This window comes from Amblyomma maculatum, chromosome 7, assembly GCF_055883805.1.
Source record: "Amblyomma maculatum isolate TAMU_Amacu chromosome 7, ASM5588380v1, whole genome shotgun sequence".
NCBI classification, from domain to species: domain Eukaryota; kingdom Metazoa; phylum Arthropoda; class Arachnida; order Ixodida; family Ixodidae; genus Amblyomma; species Amblyomma maculatum.
In genome coordinates, this window is record NC_139350.1 from 78,520,137 (window position 1) to 78,546,727 (window position 26,591).

At 43.4% G+C, this 26,591-nt stretch overlaps 1 protein-coding gene across 1 annotated transcript; it reads right to left on the bottom strand.

The window, feature by feature from the left end:
• LOC146183705 (uncharacterized) lies at positions 1–26,034 on the bottom strand. The gene is made up of 4 exons (XM_084608748.1): positions 25,982–26,034; positions 23,184–23,307; positions 18,116–18,203; positions 1–473 (listed from the first exon to the last, which is right to left on the bottom strand). The coding sequence occupies exons 2-4, from the start codon at positions 23,246–23,248 to the stop codon at positions 156–158; spliced, it is 471 nt and encodes a 156-aa protein (XP_084464874.1). The 5' UTR covers positions 23,249–23,307; positions 25,982–26,034; the 3' UTR covers positions 1–155.
• Between the last annotated feature and the right edge of the window lie 557 nt (positions 26,035–26,591).

The following is a 26,591-nucleotide window of genomic DNA, read 5'->3' on the forward strand; positions in this document are numbered from 1 at the left end:
CCCCAGAAGGGTCGACCACGCCCTTTGCACGACACGTAGTAAACAACACCTTCGTTGTTGACTTTCATTCTCCAGCTCACGTCGCTGTCCTCTAAATAGCCGAGGCCTTTGCACGACACGTAGTAAACAACGCCTTCGTTGTGGACTTTCATTCTCTAGCTCACGCCGCTGTCCTCTAAATAGCCGAGGCCTTTGCACGACACGTAGTAAACAACGCCTTCGTTGTTGACTTTCATTCTCCAGCTCACGTCGCTGTCCTCTAAATAGCCGAGGCCTTTGCACGACACGTAGTAAACAACGCCTTCGTTGTGGACTTTCATTCTCCAGCTCACGTCGCTGTCCTCTAAATAGCCGAGGCCTTTGCACGACACGCAGTAAACAACGCCTTCGTTGTTGGCTTTCATTATCCAGCTCACGTCGCTGTCCTCTAAATAGCCGAGGTTCGTGTCCACTGCCTCCTGCCACACAGGTGCCTAGAGAAAGGAAAATAAAAAGTGCGTAAGAAAAGCTGGCGAACAAACAAAATCAAAACATTTATATGAAATGTTTTTTACGCAACGAAGCCCTTCCTACAATAAACGCCAGCAACCAAACAACCTATCCTAGTTTTAAGAAAATACCACAATCCCTCAGTACTCTAAATGGCCATGAAACTCCCGCCGAAGTCTGGTTCGGTGACAAAAGCGGCCGCGAAGGGCGCCACCGCCGATTGTGGAGCCATGAGCGGCCCACCGTGCCGGCGGCGTACGGTGTGTTTGCATCCGAAAATCCCGCTTTCCCGCCTCTGCTATTTTTTCGTGTTTTTATTGCTTTGTGTGAAACTGAAGCTGAGGCCCTGTATCCGCTGCAAATGCGTAACAGTAGTACAGTTTAAGCTTGTATAATGAAGGCACTCCTGACGGGAGATTTTTTTTATGTGGCACACTAAACCATTGCCGAATAGTGCGGTGTGCTCATTAACCTACAACACACGAGTGACCTCGGAGCAGGTCAGGGCAAGGCAAAGGCCGTGTTAGCAAGCACCACTCAGTGGATTCATATTTACCTTGTTGCTCGCCCGGCTTGCCCAAATGGTCATCCGATATTAACAGAGGTTTCACATTACGTCACTTCGACGTTGATAACTATAAGCGCCCGAGACTGCAGCTCGAGAACATGCAAAAATGCCGCACTCGTTGCTGCGGTGCACGGCATTCAGGCGCTGACTAGTGCATTCTGTAGCTCGCGATACTTGAACAGCACAAAACACCTTCACTTCTTCTTTTGAGTTTAATGTTGTACACTATTGCGCACATAGGTTTGCCATTTTGACGGCGTTGTTCTATGCGTTGTAAATTGAATATTCTACGACACAGTATCGCCAAATTCTCCGACCCCGATCAAATAACAGAGTTTTGATTTCGACGCGCCTAAATACACATTGCTCCTTTGTACCGAGGTATTTAAAATTATTTTCTCCAGCGTAGTCACATCTGGCATGGGCGGTGCACAAGCGCAAACTAAAAGATTCTCCTTGTACAGAATGTACGAAGTATTCATATACTCTCACGTAAATCAGAAGTCAGGAAAAAAAAGCTAAGGTTTTCAGAACGAAAATTTTATAGGGGCTAGCAAGCACCAGCAAAGAATCGCACACACAGCAGTGAAGATAGCAAGATAGTACTTGGGGCTCAATAAAGAGCGGCTAAACGACCGTAAAAACTTTGCTTCTCTCTGGGTATTTGAATGCCCTCCATCTATTTAGCGACGCGCGTGGGGTTTAATGTCATGAAGCTCCTCAAGCTGTGAGAGATGGAGTGGGCTCGGGAAATTTAACTTACATCGCAAGCAGCTCACGGCCGCCTTGCTTTTCGCTCCAACAAAACGCCACGCCCGGTATTCGATTCTGCGCCGTAGGGCCCAACAGTCGAGCACCATAACCACTGCATCACCGCGGCGGGGCAGAAGTTGCAAAAACAAAAACTGATAAGAGGTACAGCTGTAAAGTAACCACGTAAAGTAAGACCAAATTGGTAGACATCAGAAGACCTACGAAATGCAGAGCGAGCTCATAACGGAACTATGGCACGAAACACTCAATGCTTTCGCAACTAGTCGACATTACCGGCTGCTATATGCGATATATCTTGTCAATATTATTTACACCTGCTTCACCGTTCCTCTTTTTCATAACAAAGTGTCTTTTTACATGCCGCTTTAAGCGCATTTTTTTCCTTTCTGTGCTGTGTTATTCTATGTATATTTCCTCCCGCTCCCTTCTGCAATGCCTTCTAGCTTTGAGCTTATCTAAAGATGAATAAATATATGCTGTCTGCCTCCGCTGGGTGGGCATTTATTATCCACAGTCGCTTTCAAAGCGTTGATTTTTTATCCGAGTGTAAACATTTACGAGGCATTTCAGAAATAATAAAATACGGTGCCATTTGAAGACAGGGTGTGACTCTGTCATCATTAAATACCGTGGGATCTCTTCGAAAGTTTCCGTAACTGCTACAGTTACCATTTTTGGGAGTTTTTCAAAAACACAAGTTTGCATTTGCATCGAATTTATAGTAACGCACGATGCATGATGCCTAGAGATCGCCCATTAAAACAAACGTTTGTTATGCCAAATCAGAGGTCACAAATTTCTTGTTCGTGGATGGCGCATATCCACGCCTGTCGTAATTCGATGCCATACATAAAACTACGAAGCGACACCTTTTCATCCATGCTACTAGCACTAGCCCATCACGCAACAAGCTGACATCATCGTTCGCAGAACGCAATGGCTTTACGAAAACAAGCGCATTCGTATACTTTGGCAAAGCGCCAAAAGAACAGCCGCGAAGCGAAGACCCTACAAAGTATCCTGCAACACATCACTTTTCACGCAGATGGACGCCTGCTCCGCCGTCCGCAAACACACGTGCCGCCGTGCGCCCGCTCTGGGCGGCATACCAAGCTCTCCCACAGAGTGACGGAGAAGTTTCATGAAAATAAAAAGTACAGACGAAATATGATAATACTGATTCACTCATCCATTTGCTACAAATCCCTGTTTATCACCAGCACACTTCCAACAGGTCTCTCCCAATTCAATTGGCCCTTTAAAATAATTGACACTTAGTTGAAAAACCCCAAATATGTACAGGGGTGGTAAAAAGTTCCCAGGCCACATGGTCTTCTTCTGAACAGTATAGTGAGGCAGCTACGACTTCCCCAAGTCTCGGGCTGTCTGTGCACGGTACAAGAAGCATTATTATAACCTCCTATATAATTGATCCTTTAAATGGGATCTCAAGGGGCGGAATATGCTGACCAGAAGCAGAATTTGCGGCCTGGGAACTTTTGACTACCCCTGTACATTCATTTTTCTGTTCCAAAGGGTGTACCAAACCGTTTTGAGACAAATTTATTTATTTGAAGATGATGATAGCCTTATATATCCCATTTATCGGTACACATCGAAGTTTCCAGAAAAGGTGGTTTTGGGAAGTTGGCATTATGTCATCGGCACGGCCAAGTGGTGCCAGTGGTCCTTGAGATAGTCTGTGCGGTGTACATGGGTGACTACAACTAGCCAAGCTTAATTTATGTCTTAATCCCCGCAATCTGCCTTAATTTTAATCCTAATCAATCTCAGGCTTTCGCATTCATAGTACGTAGGTTATGTTCGGTTCCGTCAGTCAAGTCTAAAGAGGCAGGATGAGAGGGACTGGCGCTGATAGCGCTAAGGTATCAGAATGCGGCTGCTGATGTCAGCTAACTCTAAAATACGCTCAGCTACGTCGCCATGCTTTCCTTTATTTTCGCCTCAACAATACTTCATAATATTTGCGGCCTACTCTTCTCCTCCTTTGTAGGCACGAGCATGAATGATTTGCGGGAACGGTATACCACACACCGGAGCAGCTTCTGCCTGCTACCCACATACTTCGGTTAACTTTCAAAAAATCGTTAGGCGACTTCATTCGGTTTTGTCCTGTGGCCTCAACAGACTTGCGACAGTATAATATCGTCAACCTGCCAAGCGCATCTTTTCTGCTGCGTTTAACTCAATATTCGAAAGACGTTTCATAACTGACATACTGGATGCCCACTCTCGGACTGCAGTGTCATTGTCGCTGCCGCAGTCGTAGTCAGCGTAGTCGGCGCAACTGTGGATGTAGCATGCTACCTCTCACTTGTGGCAGGGGATAGCATAACTACCACCTGACATGGCTTAGTTAATGCAAACAGTAGAGGTGGAAATTTCCTCGTTGCATTTTGGGGACACGGGAGGGGAAGAGAGGGGAGGTGCAACAGGCTTAGTCTGTGTTGCGACAACGAAGGTGTGCGTCATGGGAAGAACCCGGAAGGCGACTGCCGCGGAAGGAAAACGTTGTAGCAAAAGTCGACAAATGCTCAACCTGAAATTAGCGCTAGAAGAAGCTGAAAGGCGACCGTCGACATGAAGAAGGGTATAGCGAGAGCACGTAGGAGCGCACTTCACAGCTGTCCGAGAATAAAAAGCGGAGGAGCTGGAGGTGGCTGTAGAAGGATGAGGTTCATGTCGGAAGAAGCAAATGTGGAACGGTAAGGAGGAAAGTAGATGAGCAATGTACTGCGGATGCGAGAGTGAAAGCGGTCGTAGTGCTGCGTTTGTTGTGGATGATGCGTTATGTTAGCGCGGCAGAACTATAGAGCTCCAGTCCAGCGGAAACCCCGCAGTGTCACTGCTGCAGTCGCCGTTGTGAACGAACAAATCACGGACCTGCCTCGGGAATGTGAAATTTCAACAGCTTCCAAATGGAGGTTGAATGTGCTTCAAACCCAGCACTCAGACATCCAAACCCTCGATAATGCAGGAACGGCTGTGTGCAGGGCACTGTTGTAACGTGGCTTTCTACCTAATGACAGTGGTCTTTAACACAATGACTGTAGGATGAAGGATGGCTACACAGTTCGAAACAGGCACTGAACAAGGGTTAAAGGAGAACGAGGACTTGAAGAGGGACCTCAGTTCGCAAGCGGATCCAACGTTTTAGCATCGGAATTTGTCGAAACGTTGGCTCGGCTTGCGAACTCTGGTTCCCTTCCCGCTTTGCTTTTGAGGGAATCACTGACGGCCTTCCCAGGCTCCGTGTTAGATCCGGGTTCGCCTTTATCCTCTTTTCAACGTAATTAATCAGGACTTATACCCTGAATGTTTCCCTGTAATCCCATTCTTCTCATGTCGCTTAGGCTGCGCTTGAGCCGAGGTCGATGAGACACAGCGTGGCAGCGCTAGCAGGCTTCATACCGACCCCTTTGTTATAACAGTCGCAAACTGGAAATAAATTCAGTTCTATTTAAACGGAGGTTATGCGGGAAAGCATATGGTAATCACTAACTGCAGATAACGACATCCCTTTACTAAATTTCTTACCTGAGCGTAGCGAAAAAATAAACGCATGAACCGCTTCCCATGTTGTTAATTTACAGCGTATTGTGTGAGTATCCCAATGCCCCCACCCTTTGCGTGATCGAAACACAAACGCTCTCAGCGTGTCTGTCGTAATTACGTGTTCCGGTCAAGTATTTCGAATTGAATCATGCAGAATTGGCTTCAACCTCAGACGCTATTGTTACTGTAGCGCGGGAGGCAACAAATGGAAGGTCTACCTCAGCGTTCCTTTATTTGCAGTTACGTAAATATTTATTGGCTTTGAAGTTGATTTGTCGTGGACTCATTTCTTCAAGCGAGCTAGTGGCCATGGTTCCTGCGCATGCGCGACCTACCAGCTAGACTTTGTTGTCAAAGGCTCCCCTCGACTATGCGACCTTCCATTGCTCGGGTGGAATCAATATGAAAGATACATAAGTGACGGAGTCACGTTCTGAAAAAGAGCTGAACAAGAGCAAATGGGTACGCCTCAGCTCTCGCAGATGAGCCGACGTTTTGAAAAGTGGACTTGTCTTCGTCTGGCCATAGCGAGCATCCCTGGCAGGGGTTTAAATGCGCTTTTGCTTCCGAAGAAGAAAAGCTGGGGAGGGAAAAGTGGGTGTGAAAAAGTGAGGAAGAGAGGATGGGTGAGAAGAAAGTGGGTCATGAAGGAACAGAAAAAAAAATCTTCAGTATGTACTTGTCAGCCTGGAACCAGGGATTCTGTGGCCTGCGAAAGGAGTAAAAGCAGCAGTACCAGGAAAAACGACAATGCCGGGTAGGTGATTAGTCACTATTTAAGCTGGTTTGGTGCAGATACACCTTACAAAGGGACAGGCTATGCAATGGGCCCTGATAAGGCATATATCTAGGGGACAATTCTTAAAAGGAGGGGGTAGGAGAGAAGTACTAAGTCACAGGATATTAACTGCACAGTGAGCCACAACTGACAAATAACATAAAATAATAATCTTAAGCATATATCTCAACCTGGAACCAGAGATCCTGTGGCCTACAAAAGAAGTAAAGGCGGCAGTACCAGGAAAAAACCCACCGTACCGGGTAGACGATTAGTCACCACTTAGGCGGGTTTGGTGCAGATACACCTTACGAATGGAGGCGTTGCGAAGGGCCCTGATAAGGCATATATCTAAGGGGGACAATTCTTAAAACTTTCTGCAAAGGGCGTCGGGGGGAGAAGTACAAAATCACAGGATAATAACCGCACAGGGAACCGCAACTAACATGAAAATGTTTGAGGACAAATTCAAGCAACAAGTGATAAGGAAGAAATGTTATAGCAATAGCATAACCATGAAAGGTTATGCTATTGCGGAAGGGAATAGAGTGTACATGCGTTGTGAATAAACTGTACAATTAACGCTATGTGAGATTGTTTTCCTGAATAGTTATGATGTATAGGGAATATACCTAAGGGATTCTAACGTTCCCTTAGATATATTTATCCCTGCTGGTTCCAATGTTTTAAATTTATGAATTAGATATGCCTCTTTATATTTTCTGTCCCTTGCAGATTTAAAGTCTGACTGGAGAATATATAATTTAATTTCTTCGAACTTATGGTCTTTCTCATTGAAATGCTGGGAAACTGCTATCGGGTGGTTTTTGCCTACGTCTGCCCGATGTCCATTAAGCCGTATGTTCATTCGTTGTCCTGTCTCTCCGATGCACTGTTCATGACAGAAGGAGCATTCCAGAAAGTAGATAACGTTTCAAGATGTGCAGTTAATGCCTAATTTTATGTGAAAAGTGAAATCGCTTGCATTAATTTTAACCATGGCGTCTTTTTGTATATGACTGCACGTCTTACATCCAGGTCGAGGGCAAGGCTGTGGCTGTGTTGGATGCTTGTTGTCGAGTTTAGAATGTACCAGAATATCTCTGAGATTTGCGTTACGTTTGTATGTTACCCTTGGTGCCTCCGGAAATATTTTCTTGGGGCGTTCATTATAGGTTAGCATGGAATGCTATTTCCGCAGAATATTGTTTATGTTTCGAAGAGCATTGGAGTATTTAGTTAGAAAAGAAGGCTGGTGTTCAGTGTTGGGCTTTGATCGTTTCGTGAGCACATCGTTGCGATTTAAAGTGCTTGCTTTTTCGAGGGCTGTATTAAGGGAGTTACCGGGATGGTTTCTCTGGATTAGTGTTGCTTTCAATAAATGTAGTCGTTTAGGTAGTCACCATTATTGCTACATAATCTTCTAAGCCGTGTCGCCTGTCTTACAAATATTCCTTGCTTACAATGTCTCGAATGTTGACTCGTAAAATCTAGGTATTGTTGCTTATCCGTTGGCTTTCTGTACAAAGAAGTTTTAAGTGTTCCATTTTCCACTGACACCATGGTGTCGAGAAAGTCGACTTTTAATTGCGACGACCGACAAGTGAATTTAATGCTAGTGTGCTAATTATTAAGGTACGAGACGAACGATGACGTGATTCTGATCCATGCTGCCATATCATGAAAATATCGTCAATATAGCGAAGGTATATAGGTGGCTTTTCCGGGAATGAATTTAGTATGTTGGATTCTAGAACTCCCATGAATATATTCGCGTAAGTCGGCACGAATGGAGTACCCATGCTGGTTCCAAATATCTGCAAATGATAGGGTGAATCAAACTCGAAACAATTTAAATTTAGGACTAGTTTAAGGAGCAAGAGATAAAATTCAGAGGCATGCGGATGATGGTTGTTGAATAATACTTGGGAGAAGGCGTCGATATCTTCATTGATAGGAATATTAGTGTAGAGTGCCGCAACGCCAAGTGTGACATGTATACAATCATCTGCAAGATTGGTGGTGTTATTAATACGCTCAATAATTTGGAGAAAGTGAGGTGTGTCCTGCACAAACGAAAGAAGCTGGGTCGGGAGGGCTGCTAGGTGGTGATTTAGGAATATTGAGAGGTTTTCTGTGGGCGTACTATTGTTAGAAACAATTGGTCTTCCTGGTATGTCTGTGGTAAACTATGCTTCTGCGGAAGTCTTATGGATCTTGGGCAGTAGGTAAAATCGACCTGCTTGTTTGTTTGACGGCTGAAGGAATTTATGGTCCATCTCTGTAATTAGTTGTCTGGCTAATAGATCTCTTATTTTATTCAGGATGACTTCACTGAACTGTTCTGTCGGGTCGGTATTTACCTTTTCGTAGTGGCAAGAGTTTTTAAGCTGTCTATACGCCTCTTTTTTGTAATTTTCAGCAGGGAGAATCACTATGCTACCACCTTTGATTGCAGGCTTGATAACTAAGTCAGTTCTAGATGCTAGGTTGTCAAGAGTTGCTCTTTCAGCTATAGAGAGGTTTTTGGGCTTTCGAGATAGCTTTGTGTTTTCAATATTTTCTTTTGAGACGGATTTAATGTATAGGTCTAGTTCGGGGCTGCGCTCTGCATCAGGAAACCATGTGCTGGGGGCTCTGAGTTGGTTAGAGGCTTCAGGTACATTCTTTGGATTTTCAGCGAAGAATTCTTTAGTACGCATTCTTCTTGCGAATTCCGTTAAATCTCGGTGAAGTTCATATTCATTAAAGCTGTTATTCGTTGGGCAGGTCAGGCCTCGCCTTAGAATCTGTTTATCACTATCGCTTAAAGATTTAGAAATGTCAATGCATGTTGCTATCGTCTGTGTCCTGTCTCGTAGGTGATATCCGTCCTTGTTGTGAAACTGCAGAAGGTATTCTTCGCTGCCAAGGTGTGTCATTATCTACCGACTGCTGATCCCTTCTGAATTTACGCGGATTTTAGCCTGAAGTGTTTGCTCTTTCCTTTTCACGAATTATTTATTACTTGATGCTCGTCCGCGGTTAGTGCTAGTTTGGCCATTTCGTCGTTAAGTTCATCTATTTCTTCCTGACAGTGTTGTTTTAAAATGGCTATCAAAGCTAATGACGTGTCATCTAAAATATTTTCCAGCAAATGAATAGTTAAGGGCGAAGTGTGCCGAGAGCGCACTTTACATTTATCTTAAGTCCTTTCGGTACCATTGCTTTCGTTAAATAATGTTGTAAGTATCTAAATGCGATGTGTAGTTACTCTGCTTTGCGGCTAATTTCCTAGCAACAAGAAAAGCGCGACGTTTATGCTGGGCGATTTCGTCTCTAGGATCGAGTAATTTCTTCTTCTTGTTCCTAGTGGACCTCCTGACATTCGTTACGTGTTTGGGGGTAGCTGACTTAGGGCTGGTGTTCGTGGTGAAGTCCACTTCGGTGTCCGCCTGGCAGCTGGTGTTTCTCCTAGAATGGGTGGGTGTCTGTGTGAAGAAACTGCGGTATGTCTTCGGGTCTGTGCGCGCGTGTTGTTCCACTGGTGTTGGTTCCATGGACTCCGTTTGTGTGCACATGTCGCGGGTACTGGCAATGGGAGGTCGTGGGCGTTCCGGTTCGTTGTCAGTTTTGTGTGTGTTCAGTTGATCCGTGCTGGCCAGAGGGGTTCGTGTGATAGGTTCACATGGCTGCGTCCACTTAAATGAGTTCATGATTCTATACGTGATCATGTTTGCCATTAGTCGGACGCCTCGAATATTGGGGTGTAGACCATCTCTGGCCAGGTGTGCCTCAGTTTCATAGTGAATTTCTGTGTAGTGGATGACATCTACGTGTTCATGATTGAGTTCCATGTCAAGCAAGAAGTGGTTAACTTTAGATGCGTTCTCTGCGTGTGCTGCTAGGGTGCGTGACTTGGTACATGTACGTTTGGTGATTGTTTGTTAGCCTAGGTAGGAGGGTCATCAGTGTGAGTCTTGTGTCTGGTCTGTTGGCATGAACATCGTGTATGAGCGTTTGCATAGCCTGAATCGTCTGTTCTCCGGTGCTGTTTCAAGTCAAGTCGTTAGTACCGCAGTGAATGATGAAATAGGTAATGTACCGTGGTGAGGCGTATAGACAGCTTAACAACTCTTGCCAGTACGAAAAGTTAAATACTGACCCAACAGATCAGATCAGTGAAGTCATCCGGAATAAAATAAGAGATATCTGTTAGCCAGGGAACTAATTACCGAGATTGACTATAAATTTCTTCAGCCGTCAAACAAACAAGCAGGTCGATTTTACCTACTGCCCAAAATCCATAAGGTTTCCGCAGAAGCATTGTTTACCACAGACATACCAGGAAGACCAATTGTTTCTAACAATAATACGCCCACAGAAAACCTCTCAATATTCTTAAATAGCCACCTAGCAGACCGCTCGACCCAGCTTCCTTCGTTTGTGCAGGACACACCTCACTGTATCCAAATTATTGAGCGTATTAATAACACCATCAATCTTGCAGATGATTGTATACTTGTCACACTTGACGTCGCGGCACCCTGCACTAATATTCCTATCAATGAAGGTATCGACGCCCTCTCCCAAGTATTAATCAACAACCATCATCTGCATGCCTCTGAAGTTTATCTCTCGCTCCTTATACTAGTCCTAACCTTAAATTATTTCCAGTTCGATTCACCCTATCATTTGCAGATATTTGGAACCAGCATGGGTACTCCATTCGCACCGACTTACGGGAATATATTCATGGGAGTTCTAGAATCCAACATATTAAATTCATTCCCGGAAAAGCCACTTATATACCTTCGCTATATTATATACCTTCGCTATATTTCATGATATGGCCGCATGGATCAGTATCACGTCATTGTTCGTCTCGCATCTTAATAATAATCACACTAGAATTAAATTCACTTCTGAGTCGTCGCAACTAAAAGTCGACTTTCTCGACAGCATGGTGTCAGTGGAAAATTAAAAACTTAAAACTTCTTTGTATAGAAAGCCAACGGATAAGCAACAATACCTAGATTTTACGAGTCATCATCCGAGACATTGTAAGCAAGGAATGTTTGTAAGACAGGCGAAATGGCTTAGAAGAATATGCAGCGATGATAGTGACTACGTAAACGAGCTACATTCATTGAAAGCAACACTAATCCAGACAAACTATCCCGGTAACTCCCTTAATACGGCCCTCGAAAAAGCAACGACTTTAAACCGCAACGATGTACTCACGAAACGACCAAAGGCCAGCACTGAACGCCAGCCTTCTTTTGTAACTAACTACTCCAATGCCCTTCCAAACATAAACAATATTCTGCGGAAATACCATTCCATGCTAACGTGTAATGAACGCCTCAAGAAAATATTTCCGGAGGCACCAAGGGTAACATACAAACGTAACTCAAACCTCAGAGATATTCTAGTACATTCTAAACTCGACAACAAGCATCCAACACAACCACAGCCTTGCCCTCGACCTAGATGTAAGACGTGCAGTCATATACAAAAAGGCACCACGGTTAAAACCAATGCAAGCGATTTCACTTTTCACATAAAATCAGGCTTTAACTGCACATCTTGAAACGTTATCTACTTTCTAGAATGCTCCTTCTGTCATAAACAGTACATCGGAGAGACAGGACAACCAATGCACATACGGCTTAATGGACATCGGGCAGACGTAGGCAAAAACCTCTCGACAGCAGTTTCCCAGCATTTCAATAAGACCATAGGTTCGAAGAAATTAAATTATATATTCTCCAGTCAGGCTTTAAATCTGCAAGGGACAGAAAATATTGAGAGGCATATCTAATTCATAAATTTGGAACATGGGAACCAGCAGGGATAAATATATCTAAGGGAACGTTAGAATTCCTTAGGTATATTCCCTCTCCATCATAACTATTCGGGAAAACAATCTCACATAGCGTTAATTGTACAGTTTATTCACAACGTATGTGCTCTCTATTCCCTTCCGCAATAGCATAACCTTACAGGTTTCTCTAAACACATTTCCTCCTTATCACTTGCTTGAATTTTTCCTCAAACATTTTTTTATTATTATTGTTTATTTTTTTTTTTTTCATGTTGCAGTTACCTGTGCGGTTATTATCCTGTGACTTTGTACTTCTCCCCCCGCCACCCTTTGTGGAAAGTTTTAAGAATTGTCCCCCTTAGATATGTGCCTTATCAGGGCCCTTCGCAATGCCTCCCATCGTAAGGTGTATCTGCACCAAACCCGCCTAAGTGGTGACTAATCATCTACCCGGTACGGCGGGTTTTTTCCTGGTACTGCCGCCTTTACTTCTTTTGTAGGCCACAGGATCTCTGGTTCCAGGTTGAATTACATACTTAAGATTATTGTTTTTTATTTGTCACTTGTGGTTCACTGTGCAATTATTATCATGTGACTTTGTACTCCCCCCTACCCCCTCCTTTTAAGAATTGTCCCCTAGATATATGCCTTATCAGGGCCCTTTGCATAGCCTGTCCCTTTGTAAGGTATATCTGCACCAAACCGGCTTAAGTGGTGACTAATCACCTACCCGGCATTGTAGTTTTTCATGGTACTGCCGCTTCTACTTCTTTTGCAAGCCACAGAATCCCTGGTTCTAGGCTGACAAGTACATACTGAAGAATTTTTTTTCCTTTCACTTCATGACCCACTTTCTTCTCACCCATCCTCTCCTCCCCACTCCTTCATACCCACTTTCCCCTCCCCAGCTTTTCTTCTTCGGAAGCAAAAGCGTATTTAAACCGCTGCCAGTGATGATCGCTATGGCCAGACGAAGACAAGTCCACTTGTCGAAACGTTGGCTCATCTGCGAACTGAGGCGTACCCCGTTTACCCTTGTTCAGTTCTTTTTCATACCATGCAAACCATCTTCCTTTCGTTCTACCTAGAGTCACGTTCTAAGGTGTAGCGTTTGTCTACCCGCAGCAAGCACATGGGCCTTGGTATGTGCTTGGGCGGACCTTATTAATAAGAAGGCGCAGGAAAGTGAGCGTCTGCAGTTCCCTGCACTGGTGCGACTGCTCTCTGCTACACGTGTCATAAACGGAAGGGGAAAATCCTTAACGTCGCCCTTGAGAACTTCTGGTAAGTTATCGCACATTTGCTACACTGGATCAGTACCCTCTCTTTGACCAACGCTAGGATATCAACATAGAGAGCCATCGTGAAGGCGACTTTCTTTCCTCTTAGTCCAGCGTGTGCTGGAGCCAAATAAAACTTGTTTTCTTCAGCTGGTGCAACATTTGGTTCAAGATTAGGAGAGCTTCATGTTGAGAATAATGCTTGCGTAATTGCGTGAGGCCGTCTGTGATTGCCGTTTCAGATTTCACTGTTAAGAGTCTGTGTCCTTTGTTGCCGTCGGCAAGAAGTGATCTATACGAGCGCAACCAAGCCCATAAAGAAATGTGACAAGGCCAGACACGAAGCAAGACATGCCTTTCTGTTTATTTGCTCCCTAATATGTGTTCTGTGCTAAATATTACGCTACAGATTTCCCAAGCTTTAGGCTCTATTAAACCACAAAATACATTGGCTAGAGATTATACCGACGTAACTAGGGCCGGGGGGTTCGATATAACATTGTCAGTGGATGTCACGTGATCAGCAATATAGTTATTTGATTCCTGCACCCGAAATCACACATCTCGCTTGTGCGGGGTTACATATGATTAAGGTGACCACAAGTGAAACTTCACCCGCTTTGAAACTGCAGAAGCAGTACAGCAACTTTAAGACTCACTCATTCAAAACTCTTCTCGAAAGAGATAAAAATACCATAACATATGATTTCCTTTCCTTTAATTCTTCCCTTATACGAAGTCTTAAATAGGAGATGCCTGAATCAAAATTAAGAAACGTTAGAGAGAATGATTTCTCTTCAAATATTTTTCATTTTTGCTTGGATGAAACAAATCTTATTGCTGTATATTTTTTTTATAAGAGGTGGTCCTTTTCTACCATCGAGAGGGATTGTCGAACAAGAATGCAACCAACGCATTTTTCTGGAGGTGGGGCACGGTTTATTGTAGGAATTCCTCTAAACGCGACATCACGAGATTCCTACGCGGTCAGGATCGTACCAGGTAATGTGTTACAAAAGTGTTCTAAATGATTAAAGTATGACAGGAAATGCCTGTGTTTAACATGAATCTGATTTATATTCAAGTTACAAGTTTATTTCATACATACAAGAAACTGATTACAGTAAGAGTTGTACAAAAGGAGGTACCGTAGTACAAGACTGTCGGGAGGACCTCCCAGAGCAAAGCAAGTGTGATAGATAAGTAAAAAAAAAATGGAAATCCGTGCAACAAGTAACAGTCGACAAAACAACGTTTAGATAACGCACCAATAAAACTAAAGATGGTAAATATACAGGTCATCATTTTGAGTGCAGAACAGACAAAATGGCACATTCAAACGTGAACTATACCGGATGAAGAAAATTAACTATGTAACATGTTTATTAAACATTCTCTCATACATAAATAGAATACGTGAAGAGTATGCGATGCTTTAGTTTCTGGAGGTAAACAATTCCAGTAGGATATGTCGGCAAAGAAGGTAGAAATTTTTCCGTAATTAGTCCTGACTCTTGGCAAAAGGAGATTATTGCGCTCTTTAAACCTGGTAGGATTAGTATTTACCAGCTGGTTGGTAACGCCATCATTATGAGCATGATGATTTATTAGTTACACGTAATTATGCACAATTTTAGGATGAATAAATTTTGAAATAGAAGTATGTTCGAACTGCGGTACAGTGGTAGAGAGTGTGATTGGAATGAAATGAATGATATGAGCCTGATGGCTTGATTCTGAAGGCATTGAAGTTTTTCAACATGTGTGTAATATGTTTCCCCAGCAAGACAAACAGCAGTTAAGATGACTATAGAAAAGGCATATTGTAACGAATGTATTATGTGAGGTTGAAAAATTTCACGGGTTTTTAATTTGATGTGAATGCCGAAAAAAAATGCGTGCATGAGCGATTGAGCATGGTGATAGAGCTGTACGTGCTTGTCGAGAATTACGCCCAAAATCTTGAAAGTTTCTGAGATATACAGCGCATCGTTATCAATCGTAATTTTTGGAAGAGCATTTATGAAATTGAAAGGATAGTGAAACAGCACGAAATTCGTTTTGGGGGGGATTTATTTCAAACTTGTTATTTTTGCACCACATGGTAATGTTATTAAGGTGCATGTTAAGCATATGCTGAAGAGTGGCGGTGGATCTGTGAGAAGCATAAATGGTTGTATCGTCCGCCTATAACATAGAATTTGTATGATTTAGTGCAAAGGGCAGATCATTAATGAAAATTAAAAATAGTAGAGGGCCTAGTATCGATCGTTGCGGAACACCGTTGTTTACAGAATAAGCATTATTTACAAGAACAACCTGAGATCGATTGCTTAAACCACTGTGGATAAACAGGAGGGATGGGTCGGAGATTCCAAATGATTCTAGTTTATTAGCATGAATGTAATAGTTGATTGATTCGAAAGCTTTTATTAGGTCAAAAAAATAGCTCCAACAATGAAGCCGTTGTAAATGGCTTGCTTCACACATTAAATAAAATTTATGAGTGCTACTTCGGTAGAATAACCTGGTCGAAATCCAAATTTTTGAGGAGCTAAAAGGTTAAACGTACTTAGGTAATTCATTAAAGCTTCTCGGTGACTTTGCTGAAAAAAGGAAGGATGCAGATGGGACGGCAATTGTTGGTGCAAGTTCGATCCCCTTTCTTGAAAATTGTTATTTTACCAACCTTAAGGCAATCCGGAAAAACACCTGTTTTAAATAGCTTGTTTAATAAAATTGCCAGAATTGCGCCTATGTCTTCAGAGATAAGCTTAACTTTAGAGGCATGAATAGGATATAATCCTGCGCCGGTTGTATTGAGGGATCTAAGTACTTGATGGACTTCTTCTGCAGATGTAGGACGCAAGTAAAAAGAGTGGGAGCAACGTGCCAAGGAGGGTAAAATGGTTATACGGCCTGTGAACTCTGAAAAAAGCTGAAGTGCTGGTTAAAAGCATTGGCAATTTCGCTGGGATTACTATAGGTGGTATTTTCACATGTTATTTTTGTTATGCATGCTTCGCGGTTTTCATTGTTGAGAAACTGTTTATTACATTTCAAAATGTATACATTTTTTTATCTATAAACTGGAGGAAAGATGTTTAGAAGGGTGACTGCAGTGATGACCGCAGTTCAGTTCACCGCTCCTTTTTTGACGTTGAGTGCAAACAATACGCGAGCAGTCAAGAGATTAGTTTGCTTATAGGAGCTTCTATTTGTAGTTGCATACCGGGAATGTCAGTTCATTCAGGGATAGAGCGCTTGCTTCAAGACACCCATTGGCCGCGTTGTTAATCCAGCCACAGTGAGCACTTCACTGAAACTCAGAAGAGTTCTATTCTTTGCTTTACAAAAGCATATTAAACTCAAATCCTACCCTAATTATGGCCACGTTTCGGAGTCCCCTTTGCCACCCTATCGCAAGAGTGATCTTTTTGAGCTGGACGCCAGCTAAAGGTACTCCCTGGCTGAAATGCCCTAAAAGGTTTAACCATGACACCCCTGATGCGAGTCTCACTTCGCTGCTGGCAATGTCATAGAACATATAAAGAGAGATGCGGGGCTATAACCAAATGTTTTACCAAAAAACGTATTTTACTTTTTGATGTTTTGAGTTTGGCGTGTATTAAGAAACTTCTCATCAAGTTTGGCGGTCATCTGTGCAGTGGAAAATTTCAAATTATTACTTTTTTTTTGCGAGATGTGGTACACTCATCACCAAAGCAAAGATGAACGCTGATTTCAACACGCAGCCTCATAGCGGGCATGAAGCCTAAGGTGGAGTGTATCTGCAAGTTAGAATGCTCATTTTTTGCGCTTTATAGCCAAAAACCACCTGCTATCGAGACTACAGCAGACAGCTAAAATAAAAGGCAGAAAAAAAACATAAATTTGTGGCCATGGCAGCAGCGGATTGGCTTGTAATTCCATAGAGTCTTTTTTTAGTTAACACGGAGCACGTAACCTTCGAACACTGTTCTCGCACAACTGGGAGCTTGGCTAACCAAAGTGCTACACATGCTGGAGATAGAATAAGGAGCCTCCTTGACTGAACATCTCTGCAGCTGAAAAAGAAAGAGGCAGTTCAAAGCATTCGTCTCAGAGCAGTGCCATGTGTAAAGGAATGCACTAGGCCACTTTGGTATATTAATTCAGGCCCTAAACTTGAATAGCGGTTCTGCAATCTTCCAACTTATTTTTCTCAGTTTGCACGTTTTGCAAGAACACAACCGTTACAAACGCAGCCATTCTCAAACTCTTCCGCCAAAGGCTTCATCTCCATTTAAGGCTATTTCTGAACCAAACGTTCGATAGGACAAATATAAGGTATTTTTGGCTTCTAGTTATTCCGCAAGAAATAAAAATTCCAAATATGTGACATGCAGTGTCAACAGAAAAAAAATTAGGTTCGTTTTTAAGGTACTCACATATTTACAAGAATGTCACAAAGAACCAGCAGTTTGCCTTATCCTGTACAATGAACTACCTAGAAGTTATCTAAGCACAAGGGTTAGCACATCTTCACGATTGCGGAAATGATAGTTTTCTTAAGCTGACACATGTTTCACTCATTATGACAGCTACAACATTTTTCTAATTGTGATAAGTTGATGAAACTTAGAACAGAACATTTGCTTTTTAAGTGCCGTTTTACTTTGGCTTATTGCCTACGCGACAAAACAAAAATTAATTTATAATTGGTGCTGCCAAACGGCCCGTATTTCTTTATATTTAGCTTGACGTGAAATGCTACCAGCGCAGCAGCCGCAAACCGGCCGCTAGACGATATGATAATAGAGATGGCGTTTATTTCTGGCCGCGAAAATTATTATATAGCTTACGCCTGCGCCAGAGCTTGACCCCGACACGAGACTCGACGAGATGCTTTCATTCATTTCTTGGCGTTCAGAAGCCTGTCGCTGCTGTCTCCTGAAAAACACGAAGGAAAATAGACATTAAAGATGCAGCAGCAAAAACGAAGATATTTTCACACTCTCGAACGAGATTGCGAAATAAAAAATTACAAGAGTTCAATGCTGCTTAACCAAAAGCGAAAGCTTTTCAGCCCAGTCCATACGTCTTGTCATACGTCTCGGTTACGTCTCGTCATACGTCTCGGTTAAAGCCCCGCTTTAACCGAGACGTATGAACGTGCCTTAGTGGCCTATAGGGGTATAACGTGAATGCCAGGGTCCTGGCAGGCTGATTCTGACATAACTATCCCATGTGAAACGAGAGACTCAAATTGGCAGCTCCTGCCAACTGAGCCGCGGCTCCGACCGCGCCACGCCGACCGCCTGAGTTGGTAGCCCAGCTCTCACCCTAGTGGCGTGTGACGTCACAGCGTCACGTGGGTAAGACGTACGTGACTACCGCCGCGCTACGCTGAAGGCTCGAAACCTAGAGTACAGTATTGCTTTCGCAATACTGTACTGAATATTGAACATATTGACCGACTGCGAGGTCGTAGGAGTAACATGAATGCAAGAGTCGTGGCAGGCTGATTGTGATATTGATTCTGAAATCAGAAACCAATTTGGAAAGAGTTGCCTGAGTTGGCAACTCCTGCCAAACTAATGTCAGGCAATCTTGCGTCTAGTTAGCGCTCGGCCATGTTAGCTGCCAACTACTTCCGGCCAGCGCCATGCTCATCATTTTTTTGCTTTTAATGCCAATGTCAGCGGATGTACGCCGACGCCGGGTTTTCGGTGAATGGAGCCTCTAATTGCATCGCGTTAAAAGCTGAACGTCGAGATAAATATTTTGAGAAATAGTGTTTACAGTTTTAGATCCTTGGCAGCGACAGAAAAAGGCATATTTTAAACATCATCAATACCGAATTCAAGCACATAATTCCTAACCATGCGACAAGAAAACGAAAATGTGAAATAATTTGTCGCAGTTACAATTGTAATTCCTTACTTGTTATGGATTGGTTGTAAATATTAACATTTTTGTGTAATTGCGCTTCCAATCGATTCCTTCACGATACCGCGGCGTTTCGGGCAATACGGATTTTTCGCTAGCTCCGCGACGGTGCGCATGGATCCCTGACATATTGCGCTCTCGGCGGCTTTCATTTTTGGGGCACCATTTATATATGCTTCTTCCAATAACTACTACCTTGCTAATTTATTATAATAGAAACTGTTATTTCCTTGACTTTATATTTTGTTTGGTCGCTGATGTTTGAAATACAGTCGTTCATCGTTAACATAGACACTTCGGTTCTCGAGCAGAACTGCCCAAATCGAATTGTCCGAATTAGCAATCCGTACAGAAAAACATGAAAAAGAAAATTAGGGGACGCCCAAACTTTGCCTTAAAGGGACACTAAAGACAGCCAAAGATGGTATGAAAATCTAATAAACTACATTTGGTGACACTTTCGCCGCATATCCGGCAGCAAAAAATCGAATAATTGCTGAGATATTGCGATAAGAAGTTGAGGTTTTTTCTTGTTCCCGCCGGTCTAATTCAAACTGTGGCCTCCAACTACGTAGTTGGAGTTGAGTGACGCACACTATGACGTAAGCAGAGACTCTGTGATAGCTAGCGAGCCGGCGCGGCCCGCGGCGTCGCATCCCTCAAGGGCCAACTTGGCAACGGCGAAATAAATAAAACGATGAAGACAGTAATTTACCGAGCGATGGGCCCATAAAGGAAGAAAAAAAAACAGCGCTTGTAATGCACAATACTTTACATGTTTCTCAAGCTTTTGCGCTCCTTCTTGCACTGTGTATAAACAAACCGAGCCCTCGGTCATCGCAACGCTTCCTAACAAGTTTACATACAAATAAGATTTAGTTACCAGCAAAATAGTGTCCTCGCTGCTGCGCTTGTCAGTTTTGGAGCTTCGTCGCACTTTTTTCCTTCAAGGTTTGTGCTACAGCTCCGTGTTCAGCGAAAATTACGCCCACGGTAGCAGAACATGACCGAAGGGCCGGCGCCACAACATTTGCCAGCGCTGTGAAATTCCACATGTTAAAATGATTCCAGTGCACAATATAGTGCGCATAGGCATCCAGAACATTAGTTTCAAGACGTGAGAGCAGGCAGCATGCGCCGATGATCAAGAAGTTGTAATCTTTAGACCGGCAGCAGTGACACTTTATTGTAAATGGGGTCATGACATAAAAACTAGAAATATTTCCAAGGTTCTTGTGGCGCAGCGTAGCTGAGCGGTTAGCGCTGAACGTTACGGAGCAAGCAGTGGCGAGTTCGAGTCTTGCCGCTTGCTTTTTTTTACAAATAGATTTTTTTTAACCTTTTGTAATGTATTTCTGGTGCTTGGTTATTTTTAGTTTTTACTTTTTACCCGAGGCCCTTTTATTTTCGCCGGGCGACGAGCGCAATATATCGACGCTCTCCTTGGTATGAGCGGTAAGTATGCCCGTTTTGTTTACGACGTCTGCAAATTGCACGTTGAAGGTCTTGTTGACGCAGTATATGCTGGTCAGATGTGCCATGATTTAGTGAACAATTCAATGATAATGCGTTTTTCCTTCGGTACTTAGCATATGTATGCTTTTCGTGGCGTACGTAGCTGCAGTCAAGCGGTCAGGTCGCAGTCGAAGCAGCAACGGCGGCGATATGTTGGCGCAGAAGTGTGAACGAAGGAATGTGTCGGCGGTAGCGGATTTCGCTCGCTCGTGCCTCCGAATGCTCAAATGGGAACCATCGAGGCGCATCTGCTGCCCCAAGCTCGTAATTCAGGCGCTGCAGGTTCAAACAAACTATCCGAGTGCGCACGAAATGCCTGAGCCGAAACATAACCAAAACTGAAGTGGGCGCCTGTGGCGCCTCCAAGTATATTTTTGTATTTGCCTTGCAACGTTTACATCGTCTTTTCACCGTCGTTTACGTATGATAAAAGCGTATTATCATCTTTGAGAAAAAACGTACTACCGCATTCAAACATGCAACGTAATTCGCATTTGTCAGCCTCCGGGATCCCTAGCGCGTCACGTGATTTGTAGTTGCGAGCCTCGGCCGTTTGGCTGTGGTGGCGATACCTGTATTTCTGTTATTCTTCTTTACTACCTTATAACAGCTCTGTTTTCAGTAAGAGTGGTCTTTTTGTAATCAGGAACTGGCATTCTATCGATGTAAACCCACTTCCTTTCTCTCTTTAGTGTCCCTTTAAGATAAGATGTGAAAGCGCCTTAAATGGAAGCTGAAGTGGTTCTTTTAACATGTGGACAATATTCAACGATTCGAACGCACGAAGTGTTCGAAGTATTTCGCCGCAAGCGCTTGAAATGATCACCTAATAACAGCCTTCTCACATCATTGTTGCAGAATTTTCAGATTTCCGCTCACTTTACCTTCATGCTGTCACGTGCAATCCGAAGTTGGTAAACAACTTCTCATGTGCTATATATTGGGTGATGCTCGTTTTCTCGCTTCGAGCAGCCGTCTCTGGCCTTGAAGCGTAACGCCACGATACTTGACGTCATCGGTGTTACCTCAGTCCGATGTTGTGCAGTGCACACGTCTCCGCGGATTGTGGATTGCAAGGCAAATGAACGAATGCAAGTAACGCCAAGCGAATTGATATTTTTATTCAATGGTGGCCCTACACAGATATAACAAAAAGCTGGGTATGTATCTGAGCGCAACAGGATTACCACCGTCATAGTTAGCTCAGTCGCAGCATTTTGAACACTCATTTATGAAGGAACACTGGTCAAATAAAGCGAAACGTTAATAGAAACGCGAGCCTCCTCTGATATTTAGTGTGTGCAAGGCTGGTCATAGAGACAAAGCCAGGCAGGGCCAATACTGTTGAATTCGTCACTGTTTTTTTTGTGCATATTGCGTTCGTCCTCTTGTAATATTATAATTATAATCAGCTCACAGGAAAGGAAACGCGCAGTACCTGTCACAGTTGTTTCTGTCGACGCCTGAACCACACCGTAAGGGAGGGAGGGAGGGAGGGAGGAAGGGAGGAAGGAAGGAAGGAAGGAAGGAAGGAAGGAAGGAAGGAAGGAAGGAAGGAAGGAAGGAAGGAAGGAAGGAAGGAAGGAAGGAAGGAAGGAAGGAAGGAAGGAAGGAAGGAAGGAAGGAAGGAAGGAAGGAAGGAAGGAAGGAAGGAAGGAAGGAAGGAAGGAAGGAAGGAAGGAAGGAAGGAAGGAAGGAAGGAAGGAAGGAAGGAAGGAAGGAAGGAAGGAAGGAAGGAAGGAAGGAAGGAAGGAAGGTGGGAGTTAACGTTAAACGAGTGAAAGAGGAGCCGTAGTGGAGGGCTACACACGGACGCATCTTCGTTTCGCCTCCATCGGAACGCAGCCGCCACGGTCAGGTTCGAACCCGGGTACTCCGGCACAATTGTCGGGCGTCTTACTATGCACCACCCCGGCGGCGCTCGTCGCCTTGTGCCAAAGCAAATTTCCGACACGTTTTAAGACACTCGGGAAAAGGAGGGAGGCGTGTTAGTTTGACGGACAAAATATATGCCAAGCGCGTAACACATCTCGATGTAACTGGTGTTCACTTTACAAGACAAGCGAAGCATAACGCCTGTGTGAGGTTGCAGTAGGTATGCGACGCATTATACCCTCACAAATACTCCGCATATGAAGATTTCCCATTTGTTTAGACAGCCCACAGCTACACTGCACGCCACCATCTGGCCCGCGTTGCCAGGCTGAGATGTCGTCCATTGGCCACATTTAACTAGTGCAAATCGTCTGGCAACCGTTATATCGTTTTATCACTGCAGTCCTGCTGCGCTCCCACTGCAATGCATGGGTGAATGCTTACCTTTCTCCCTTGAGTCAGTATATTAACACTTTATATGATCCGTGTACTCCGGTAACGCTTACGGTACTCCGCTTAATGCGCACGGAGGATGCATGTGGCAGCCGGTGAAAACGTCAAAGCATGCATCATGTGAAAAACTTCACTTACCCTTTATTCTCGTCGAACTCCCGCAGCTGCTTTCCGTACTCCTGCCGCTTCTGGTTTTTGGTCATGCCGTACAGCACCTTAAAGTAGGTTGTTTTGTGTGGAACGTAGCCAGCTGGTAAGGGTTCTGTGAATGTCATACGCCCGGGAAAAATATCAGTTTATTTTGTTCACATTTTGCAAAATATAAAAACCTCGCAGATTTCACCCGCCAGCCACCCAATCCGCATTTACTGTCCAGTATAAAGCTTGCTCCAGCCGTATCCACGTGTCATGAACGAGCAGAAATGGTCGTTTGGTGCAATTTGTGCTCTTCAAGTTACGTAGGAGGTCAACAGGAATTTATTTAACAAATTACGTGGACGAAAAGCTGTGTTCCTATGTACTTTACAGATTCTATATCCTATTATTGCAGCAATAACTCCTCGTAAACGTCAGGTCAAAAACCCAGTGGATAGACGTTCAACAGCATCTACCACATTTTCTTTAGAATGCATCTAGACATTCCTATCGAAAACAATTCACTACAGACACAAAGCAAGCAGATATGCAAAGTTGCGTGTTATCTAGATGTATCAGCAGTTAAACGCTAAGCAAACGGCATTAAGTACTGAAAACATTATTTTTCAGAAACTAATTGCGATAACTTTATAATTATAGCCTTCTGAACACAAGTACGCGTGATTGAATCCCACTTACGGCGGCCGCTTCTCGATGGTGGTGACAACCAAGGCACCCATGTACAGTCAGTGCGCGTGAAAAAACCGCATGGGGAGGAACTTATTACTGCACTATCCCGTACCTCACAGAATCTTTCGCTTTGGGGTGTTAAACACTATAAAATAAAACCAAGCCATTATTCCTCCCCGTTGGGCATTCGTTGCTTAGTGCTCATTGTCGTTTTCCTTTTATGACTTGGGCCACAACATATCTTCGCTATTTTTTTCGTTTCGTGAGAGTCTGTTTCAGTACATGCTGCTCTTATAAGACTGCAATAGTCCAAGAACATTGAACGAAAGGTGGGATGCAGGGCTTCAATTAGTAGATGACATGCATTTTAATGCTGGCTTTCCGTAAGAACCTGAAAACGATGGCCCAAGCGAGAATATCTTTTATTCGTTTTAGCAAACGTTTTCTCACTGCATTTCCTGGACATCATAGCATTACGCTTAGTTACCTCCTAATGAGATCATCCTGGCCAAGCTCTATACATGGCCCCATGCCTCTCGATACTGGCTATATTATCTGCCTGCACTGCCTACCCGTCGTTGACAGCCTCCTTGTAAAAAAAATAATTTCCCTTCCAGGAATTGAAATTTTTTTCCCAGGAATAATCATTCAGGCTTAAAAGAGCAGTCTTAACCTACGTCCTTAATAGTTTTAGGCTAGAAATTTAAAGGCGCACTTTAAGCCGATTCCCAATGTGGATCATCCATGGCGTACATGCATTTTACCACATACTTAATGAGTAATATTTTACTGCCCATAAATGTTCGTTCTCAGTGCCGGATCCGGATTTTCTTGAGAACTGGGCCTTTAAAACTAAAGCTTCTGATGCGTTTTCGAAATCTAGAATCGTACCCTGCAAAAGTCTTCCTTCAAATGCCGCATGTATGCGGCGTCGTCAACCGCAGCGGAATAAAAAAGTGAGCATGCAGCGCTCTCCTTCCGTTTTATTACAACGAACCGGTTTTCATGTACGGGTTTCTTAAAGAGCGGCGTGACGATTTTTCATAAAAAAGTGTATTTCTTACTAACCCTTTCTTAATAAGCGATGTGACAAATTTCAATTAAAAAGTGTGATCATTCAATTACAATATAATTGCAATATTTGGATGGATAAGGTTAAAATGTTTACAGATGTCAGGTGGATGCCGCTAGCGCAGGATCGGGTTAATTGCAGGACAATAGGACACGCCTTGGCCCTGCAGTGAACATATTTCAGGTAATGATGAGTATAATTTCTTCAAAGACAATCTTCATTCACGTGACGGAAGGATTGCACTTCAGCACTGAGGTACTCGCTTCGTGCAATCTAGTTACATCTTTACCGTCGCAAGCATGTCGCGCTCTATAAAGGGAGACAGGACCTATTATAAATTTCGATGCAATTCGAGGGTTTGGATGACTACAGTTTTTAGTTTAAGTGCGCGAAATATCTTGAGGCCAGCATTTGAAACAGTAGCGCGATCAGCGATTCAATTCACGGCGGCTGTCATACTTGTCCGCACAGAACGGCGGTGGGTGAGGGCCGCATGATGACGTCATTGATGTTACCAGTACATTACCCGCATCTAAACACACACACGATTCGGAGAAGCAAAATCAACGCTACAGAAAAGAAACGGCTAGAAACGTTGTTTGCCGGCATCAGAAAAGGCATCGAAGGATGTGAGCGAAAGGAACAACGCGAAAAAGAAATATTGTCGTCCGTTACTTCATCACCGACCTTCTCGGCAATCCTTCAGCGCTATGAGAAGAAGGTCGAGATTTACTCTTTGATTACGTCATTTTCAACTTGAACGCGAAAACCCTTTCTATGCGTTAAATACGTCTATGTAGTTTGGAATCCTTGAATATCTAGAATACTCAAGAAATGATGAAGGCGCCCTTTAGTGCGTGTAAGAAACACAATCATATGAGCTGCTTTTTAGAGTTTTTTTCTTGATGCTTGGTTAAGCGACCTCCCGTTTAGGCATTCGTTTTAATAAAAATAAGCCTTAATTAAAGGAAAAAAACGACATGGCAGTAAGTCATGCATTTTTATACTGTCCATTATCCATGAGGCATCTCTTACTTACCGGCGTCCCAATTTTCTTCCTCTTCGTAAATTTCTCGTGCAGCAGCTGGTGCGCAACCTGCATACAAATTACTACTAGTGAAGAATGCTATCAACGTGCCCAGTTTTACTCTTCTTACGTTCTGCATGTGTTTATGATATCAGTGCGTAAAACAGCTTGAACATCGCGACCTCTTTTAAAGCAATGTTGACTTTTCTGTTAGAAGCAACACATTCAAACGTAACATTAAAGCATAGCTAATTGCAAACAATATTGAAACTTCTTCAATCTAACATTTCAAAATTTCTGTATGGTGATCTTAACACTTTGGTAAAATTTTCTTGGTTGAAGCACATGAATCAATCGCCTATGTTATCAGCTTATGACTGGATGGGCAATTACGATTCTGTTGTATATGTCTGTAATACGGTTTATTTTGTTTTGTTGTGCACTTCTTTTTCTGCTGTGGTTTCACGTGTGTAACATTCTTTATGCGGCATATACGTTTATTATTTGTGTTAGGATGTATATGCCTAGATTTATAATGTATTATTTCACTGGTCTGTCAATCTTTGCTTGGGTTCCGAGGCATCATCAGGTTTTTCAACCTTTTGCCTCGGCTGCCCCTTTC